The following is an 8856-nucleotide window of genomic DNA, read 5'->3' on the forward strand; positions in this document are numbered from 1 at the left end:
AATAAACAGCACAGAAGCCTGATTGTAATTTATGAAGTGCTTGTCCAGGAGAGCTGTCGCATAGCCACAATCTTGGCTAAAATCTTTGCAACAAACGGTTAAAAATAGTGTTATTCCTTAAAAAAAACAAAAAACAAAAACTAAATAGATTGAATAAACTATTTTTTGTAATTATTATAGTAATTTTGCTGAAAATGTTTTTGGATGTAAACGTTTACTTGTCAATAAAGCTTCCAGAAAGAAAAAAAGCGGGGTACTTCCGGTCTCCGCTGCTTCGTAAACGTGCCGTACGTCATTACGTGTTCATATTTACGGCAGCAGCTCCATCCATGTGGTTTTAAGATCTGCGGTTTCTCGACGTCAGCTGCTGAAGAAGCGTAGCAGTCGCTAACTATGTTCATGTAAACAACAGTGAAGGATATGGTTTTTGACGCTTTGTTTTACAGCTAACACGATGGCGCAGCCGGCGGAGAAAGGTATGTGTCACTACAAAGTTATTTATTAAAAACACAGCAAGCCAGCATATTTTACTGAGCTGACCAAGACCTCTGCTTGTAACCCTGCAGACGCTTCCCTAAAAAAAAGCCTCTTAGTGACCAAGTCAGCATTTTATACTTCCAGTGTCACAAAAAGAGCTCGTGACTGTAGAAGTTGGCTGAACACGAAACTCAGTTCGCTCTGTGCGTAATTAGCACACATAATTCTCCACTCTGTTCTTCGTAATTCATAAGCTTAACTGAACAGAACAAGAATAATTACATATATTTTTTCCTCCTTTAAAAACAAAAAACAGTGTCAGGTCGCACAGTAGCACTTTGTTAAAAACCAAAAATATCCTCAGACATAATAAAATATTTGTTATATTGGCTGCTGCACTTTTAAATCACCTGATGTTGCCCTTTCTTTATTGTGCTTCACTGTCTTGCAGCATACTATCGCTTTGTGGTGCTCTTCTTTAACTGTCTGCTGACCTTTGGGTCCTACTTTTGCTTCGACATTCCCAGTGTGTTACAGGATCAGTTCCAAGGGGTGAGCAAGAGGCAGCGCTGCTTACAGATCGCATCAATATTGCACGACTTGATTATCAGCAGGGAAAGACTGATGTTGTTTTTAATGTTTGACAGAACCTGACGTGTCCCAATGCGACGGTGATCAATGGGACAGTGGACTGTGTGGAGGGACTGGGGATGACCCCTCAGCAGTACAATCTTCTCTATGCCATCTATGCTTGGACGTAAGCACGTTAATGCATTGATTTCACTGTGAAAATGCAGAAAAGTGGCTTATCAATGAGAAGCTTCTCTCTGTTATCAACAGGAATGCAGTAGTGGTGATCCTGGCTGGATTCCTGATTGACAAATTAGGAAATCGCTGTAAGTTTTGTTTTATGTTTTCTCTCTGCATGGTCTGCAGTTATTTTTAATCTACTGACAGTAAAATGATGGTACAACCATTTCTTTTGCTCCTCTTTGCAGTCGGTGTGTTTCTCTTCTCTTTTCTCTGTGTTTTGGGCTCATCGCTGTTTGCTCTCGGCTCCCACTTCAAGGGATCTCCCTACTTGCTGCCGCTAATGCTCACCGGCCGTCTGCTGTTTGGATCAGGCAATGGATCTCTGACTAGTAAGTTCTCTTCATGGATATGAACAAATATTCTCTGCAGCGTTGCCTTTGAGGAGCATTTCTTAACCACTCAGTTACCTTTCTCCTTCTTCATTAGTTGTTCAGAATCGCATCACAGCCTTCTGGTTCAAAGGGAAGGAGTTGGCTTTGGCTTTCGGCCTGACCCTGGCCTTCTCGCGGCTGGGCTCGGTGTTGAACTTCTTCCTCACGCAGAAGTTTGAAGAAAAATATGGCATGCAGTGGACACTCTGGGGTGGTAGGTGACGAATGCGAAGAAATCTCAAGGATTATGGTGTGGTGCCATGTGACCTGGGTTTCTCATGTTATTGTTTCTTAGGCGCACTGTTGTGTGTGCTGGGCTTCACTTCCGCTGTCATTGTCAGCACCTTGGACAAGATTGGAATGAGACAGCTGGGTCTCGATGGAGCCATCCAAGAAGAGTCTCGCAAAGTGGTACGATCAATATCCTTTAATAATAACAACATGCATACATAGGGATGGGTATCGTTTAGGTTTCATCCGATACCAGTACCAAACCGGTACTTTTGAAACAGTGCCGGTGCTTAAACAGTACTCAAACCAGTGCTTAAAGAATAAAGAACACAAAATTGGTCCAAAAACCTCTCATGTTCAGCTGTTATTTTGTAAAAAGATAACAATGTTAGCCTTTTCTGCAGCTATAGGGCATATATGGTATCACTCTTGGCTGGAAGCAGTGCTTAAATAATGGAAAAAACACAAACTTTGTCCAAAAACCTCTCATGTTTAACTGTTTTCCACTTTTTCTTTGGTCATTTTAGCCTTTTTGGCCAGGGTGAAGGGAGTATCTGCCATCAAACAAGAAGACAGCCGCATGTAACTACGACTTTGTTTGCTAGTTCACCTTACATGCATTAATGTAATAACGTGGTTAGCCTACTCAACGTAAATTACGCATAAACAACATTAAGCTACTCACGCAGAGAAGAACGGCTGCTGCTGCTGCCATCATCATCCGTCATCATTTCTGCTACACTGGCAGGGCTAGGGGCCAGGACTCTCCTCTTCGGGTTTTTGGGGGATGTTGCTAACTCCGGGTCGATAACAGGTACCACACCCGCAGTAGATGTGCTCGGTGTGAGGTCTCGCAGGAAGCGATCAAATACGGCGCATTTCTCGGCTTTTAAAAACACCGCTATGCGTCGCCAGGTGTTTCATCGGATTTGAGGTGTTACCTCTTTTGCACAGTATGACCTTAAAGCACTTGTTGCAGGCTGCTGAGTTTGCATCTTTTGCTGTGAAGTACAGCCAGACTTTTGACCGCTTCGCCTTGGGCATTTTTAATCTGTAGCTCTGCTCTAAAAGAACGTACGTACCTGGGCCCACCTACTATCCTCGGAAACGTAAAATGATTGGCTAGAATCTAAAGTGTATCACAGCTCAGGAAAAACAAGCACCGAAATGAAGCACCGAAATCTGCGCTGCTTTTCGGTCTGGTTACTACCGTTTATGTCAGAACCGGTGACATCATGGCACCGGATACCGGTACCCATCCCTATGCATACGTAACATTGATGATTTAAACCTTGTTTTTTCAGTATTATGGACACACTAGTGATCTGTGTGTGGAGCATCATTTATTGTTGTGTGTTTTTTATTTGTAGAGGATTCAGGATGTGAAGCTCCTGTCAGTAACATACTGGCTGCTGGTTCTCACCATCATGTTCTTCTACAACGGCATCTTCCCCTTCATTGCTGATGCAAGGTAGAGTTCTTGACATAAAGTGTGTGCATACTGATGAAATACAGTGATGTGAAAAAAATGTTTTCCTCCTGCCTGATTTCCTGTTTTTGTTTTTGTTTTTTTGCTTGTTTGTTTGTTTTCAAGCATTTGCGATAACTGGCAATGCGTCTTCACAACGCTGTGGAAGAATTTTGGCCCATTTGCAGAATTGTTGTAATTCAGCCACTCTGGAGAGTTTTTCAGCATGAACCAGCTTTTTAAGATCATGCCACAGCATCTCAATCGAATTCAGGTCAGGTCTTTGACTAGACCACGCCAACGTTTTTATTAGATAAGATGAATTAACTGTGGTGTGTCAAATCTTTGGAAAGCTGAGTTTAGTTTCTCTAGCCACACCCAGGCCTGATTACTTCCAGACGTTTTTATAAAAGTAACACAGCATTTTAGAAAAGGAACATTAAAATATGGTGGTGGTAGTAGAGCAGGGCGATATGGCCAAAAATATTTATCACGATATATATTTGAAAATTTGCGATAACGATATAACTGACGATATAATTGATGCGAGACAAAATACAACTCCACAACATTACTAGCGCAAAAAGACAACCTTCCATTTATTTTCACTTAAACAAGAAGCTGGTTTTTATGTACATTAAAGCTTTATAAAAATGTAACAGTGCAAATGCAAATTCCTTGCTGAAAGTTTAACCAAAAGGCATTTCCAGTAGAAATGGGCTGACATATCCTGAGCATAACCATATATAATATCCACTGAAGTTAAAAAGAGTTGCTTTGCAACATTAAACTGCAGTGTGCAGTACGCATTTTTCGGACCATAAGGTGCACGGGATTATAGCGCACATTAAGCGAAACAAAGCAGTCAGATAAATCAAACTTTATTAAACTCATTCTTCTTGCTTCCTCCACTTCTGTACCATTGATTCATTAATGTTGAATTCTCTGGCAGCTGCTCTATTCCCATGTTGTTGCAGTATATTAATGACTAACCTCGTATTGTGGATGGATTATCTCAGTTGTTCTCCTGACTGAAGTTTGGTCCGTTTACAGCATCCTGCCATGCGACTGCATTTGTCTCTAACTATCAGGAACCTTAACGTTAACTTTTATAAGTGGAAAAGTGTTAGTGTTTGTCCTCCAGCTTCACTGTTTATGTTATGCTAACATAGCTGTGTCACTAGCGATCACGTAGCACATCATTATATACCAGCTAGCCCAACTTCAGTAACCCTACAAACGTCACTGCTGTTAAGTTTCCTGTCTTCATTTATGTTTGAAGTGATAGCAGAGCTGTACGTTTGAATTTTTTCAGAAATCTTTCCGTCAGAACATGCTATATCACGCTTAGGTAACTAGCGAAACTAGCGAGCTAACTTCCGCTAGCTTCCTGCTAACTTCTAACTCCGTTAAATGTAATAACTTTTGTTTTCATGGATGTCTGGAAGTTAAACTTTATAGTTACACCTGGTAAAGCAGCAATGCTGATCGTTTTATTAAAGATGAAAGAATTTAGACAGTTTTTAACTCTCAGTGATGCTGCAGTGTTGTTTGACCTGAAGCATACAGAGTTTAGGACCCAGATTACTCCCAGATTTAAGAGCATCTTAGTCCGACAAATACGACAATAATGACGGCCGCTTGCATGTTCTGCAAAAAAATGTGCTTTGTTGTGTATCTGACGGACAAACACCAAACCAGTTCCACATCACGGAAGTTGCACCATTTTTACAAACCAATTCTGGTTCATCTGTTTCACTCAACAATCGACCATGTGCGTATGAAAACAAAGGCACTGCGCGTGCGCGTTTTACTCCCATTCTATCGCGATATTTCATTTTCCTATCGTTGCCTAACATTATACCGGTATTACCGTGAACGGTATAATATGGCCCAGCCCTAGGTGGTAGTGTGATGGTCTGGGGCTGTTTTGCTGCCTCTGAACCTGGAAGACACGCTGTGGTAAATGGAACCGTGTGGCACGTCTATCAAAACATCCTGACGGAGAATGTCAGGCCATCTGTTCATGACCTCAAGTTGAAGGGCACCTGGGTGACCCAAACCACACCAGCAAATCCACCTCTGAATGGTTGGAAAAAAACAAAACAAAATGAAGACTCTGGAGTGGCCTAGTCAAAGTCCTGACCTGAGTCTGATTGAGATGCTGTGGCATAACCTTAAAAAGGCAGTTCATGCTTGAAAGCCCTCAGATGTGGCTGAATTACAACATTTCTGCAAAGATGAATGGGCCAAAATTCCTCCACAGCGCTGTGAAGACTCATTGCCAGTTAACGCAAACGCTTAAGTGAATTTGTTACTGCTAACGGTGGCCCCGCCACTTATTAGATTTAGGGGCAATTACTTTTTCACACAGGGCCATGTAGGTTTGGATTGTAATGTAATATTTACATTTGTTTGATCTGAAACATTTAAATGCGACAAAGATACAAAAAAAAAACACCTTTACACACCACTTTCAGAGCAACCAGTGAATTATAACCCAGCATTCCTTTGAATAGACCAGCACCAAAGTGATACTGGTGTCATAAGCATTCACATCTGCCATTTATTCTTTTCATTTGCCAGCAAGTTCATCCAGGATAAGTACAGCTACTACAGCCAGAAGGAGGCGGCTTATATTGCAGGAGCAGTCTATGACAGCTCACTGGTCCTCTCAGCCAGCGTGGGCATTCTCATCGTATGTATCTTTAGTCTACACCAAATTGTATTCCTGCATTGAGTTGAGTTGGTTTATCATGAAACACTCGCTGCCATGTGTTTCAGGATTATGTGGGTCTGCGGGGAGTCTTCGCAGTGGCGTGCGCTGTCCTCACGCTGCCCGTGTTTGGACTCCTGGCTTTCACTTTTGTCCCTCCTCTGGTTTCAACCATATGGCTGGGAGTCACCTACTCCTTTGCGGCTGTGAGTAAATAGACATCAGTAAAATGGTAAATTATTACTATGAATTAATGTATTTCCTAGTATGTTAAACTTGTTGCTGCCTGTGTGGCATTCCAGGCCAGCATGTGGCCGTCTATTCCCCTTGTCGTACCTCAGGCGACCCTGGGAACTGCCATGGGCCTGGCCACCTCCGTACAGATGATTGGGATCGGGATCTCCAATCTCGTTGTTGGACAAATACTAGGCACCAAGTCCAGGTGGGGAGAACCTGACATTAGAATCTCATTGCCGTGCACTAATTGTCCTTCCAGTCTTGTTTAGCTTTGCAGTTTCTCTATTTGTGTTGCAGTGAAACTAAGATCCCGCTGTGGCGTTGGCAGAGGATGATGATCTTCATGTTGGCCAACACCATCAGCTGCATTGTGACCTCAGTGCTGCTTAATGTTGTTGATCACAGACAGGTCAGACATCTGTAGAAGTTATCTCATGAGTTTATACTCTATACACACACTCAGCAGGAAGTTAATTATTATTTTTTTGTCCCTACAGGGTGGGACCCTGAACAAGACAACCAAGAAGTCAGGGCAGGAGCAGAGAGACCCGGACCGAGAGCCGCTCACCCAGGCAGAGGAAGAGCCAAATGAGCAAGATGGTGATGCTGTTCAATCTCGTTCTATTAACTCTTAAGGTTTTCATTTGCACAGTTTTTTGTTATTTGAGCATTATTCTTGCTGTTTTTGAGTGATGCAGTCAACTCAGAAGGTATTCAAGACCTTTCCTTTTCCTTTTTCATGCCATTCATTAAGTTTTCAGCAGCTCTGACGAGTATCCCTATCATACAACCATCATGTTGCACTGTAGGGATTACAGTGAAGTTTTGAGCAGGTTATGAGTCATGTCTGGTGTTGGCTAGATTATCTTTTCCTTTCCTTTGAGAAAGTTTGCTGTTTGGAAGCTCAATGAATCTGTTATGCCTTTTAGTTAGAGTAACTTCCATGTGGCTGCACAGCCGTGAAGGCGATTAGTAAGGTGCTGTTGAGATGGATATCCTGGGCTTCTCTCATCTCACAGATAACCAAACTACCGTTAAAAGAGTCTCAGGTCCTTGGTCGCCTCTTTGACCGAGATCCTTCTTGCAAGAAAAGCATACGACGAGTCCTGCCAAATCAGGTCCTTTATATCATTTTTTTTTTTAAAGTCAAATCGTTCCTGATTGCTTCAGAAGTTGTTTTAAAAATAAAAAATTTCTTTAAAAAATCTACAGTTATAAACCATGTTTTAAATTCCCTCTGGTGGATTTCACTCAGGTTCTAGAAACATTTCCAGGATTATTAAAGAAAAAGGGATGTATCTGATGATGGTAACACAAAAGCAAACAGTCTGAATACTTTTGTAAGTTACAGATTTCTGTTCGAGTTTTAACTTTGTGTTAAAAATTGATTACAAACACTGAAACACATTTTGTCAGTCTTGTTGTGACTATGACTTTACTGCTATAAATAATTGTGTGGAAATTCCTGCAGTTACTAAATTTTATTTGTAACAACAGTGAGATTCTTGTAATTCTGCTGCTTTCCAAACTTCTATCATTTCAGTTTAGTATTTTATCTGTGCAACTTGAAACTTAATTTGTTTTCCCTCACAGTGACCACAAACACAGCACATGACAGACACGATCAGCACCTAGCTGCTACACACGGTGGTGCTTATAACTGCTAGAAAGAGTTATTTCTCTCACACATTTGGTTTCATGAAAACAGATTTAGAAAAGAGTCATCAGAACTTGCGTTTATTGAAATATGCAACATAAATGGTGATCATGTAAGTAGTGTTCACAAAATGTTTTTCTTCACACAAACATGTTAAAGATGTTCTTGCAAAGTTGCGATTTCAGCACGTCAACTTGACCTGCAGGTGGAGCGTTCGGTTGTAGTCTCTTTTATGAGTGCATGTTAAACACACAACAGCCATTAGGTGGCGCTCCTCACACATGTACAGTTTGTATCAAGATCATGGGATTGTGAAGAGTCCACTTTTCTCTTTGCAGGATTTTCACCTCAGTTGGATGTTTCCCGTATTTTAACCTTTTGAATTTTATTGTCAATCCCCAAATATGCAATGGGCCCTTTTTTTTTTTTTTTTTTTAATAAGTGATTGTGGGAATTTTGGGGGAGGTAGGCAGAATAACAGTACTTCATATCACACCCATCAAACTGTCAACACCTGTAAGAATGCGGCCTTGGTTAAAATAGCTGCAGATAAATAGCAGCACACCCTCTTCAGTGAATACCACAGAGTCTTTAAGGCGTTCACTGATTTTCCCCATGCCGCCTAATTCTGGACATGCTACTACTTTTTATATTGTTAATGACATCGGTGTATTTAATTCCGTTTTCCATTTGTATTGGTCCAGTGATACTCGGTCTTGTACAAGTTTTTTCCATTTCTAAAAGACAAAACATCAATGCTACTAAATAAAATCTAAATGCAAATACTTGTGCAAAATGCCTTTTGATTCTTGAGTCATAACTTACAGTATCAAGGAGTATGACAGGAGGAAGAAGTAAAGTTGGTGAATCTGACAACATTTGAAGA

The 8856-nt window shown here is 41.2% G+C and overlaps 1 protein-coding gene across 1 annotated transcript; it reads left to right on the forward strand.

Annotated features, from left to right (window-relative positions):
- The first annotated feature begins 304 nt into the window (after window positions 1-304).
- Window positions 305-8756, forward strand: LOC147323151 (lysosomal dipeptide transporter MFSD1-like). Its single transcript, XM_086303329.1, has 13 exons — window positions 305-476; window positions 929-1029; window positions 1125-1234; window positions 1318-1373; window positions 1476-1619; window positions 1717-1875; window positions 1957-2072; window positions 3263-3363; window positions 5947-6058; window positions 6145-6282; window positions 6379-6518; window positions 6611-6722; window positions 6811-8756. Exons 1-13 carry the CDS (start codon window positions 455-457, stop codon window positions 6946-6948), a joined length of 1449 nt encoding a protein of 482 aa, XP_086159455.1. The 5' UTR covers window positions 305-454; the 3' UTR covers window positions 6949-8756.
- Window positions 8757-8856: the final 100 nt, after the last annotated feature.

The sequence above is a fragment of the Aulonocara sp. 'chitande type north' Nkhata Bay genome, linkage group LG8 (genome assembly GCF_057382095.1).
Source record: "Aulonocara sp. 'chitande type north' Nkhata Bay isolate Kocher_YH1m ecotype deep benthic linkage group LG8, A_spYH_male_GT1.1, whole genome shotgun sequence".
Classification (NCBI taxonomy): domain Eukaryota; kingdom Metazoa; phylum Chordata; class Actinopteri; order Cichliformes; family Cichlidae; genus Aulonocara; species Aulonocara sp. 'chitande type north' Nkhata Bay.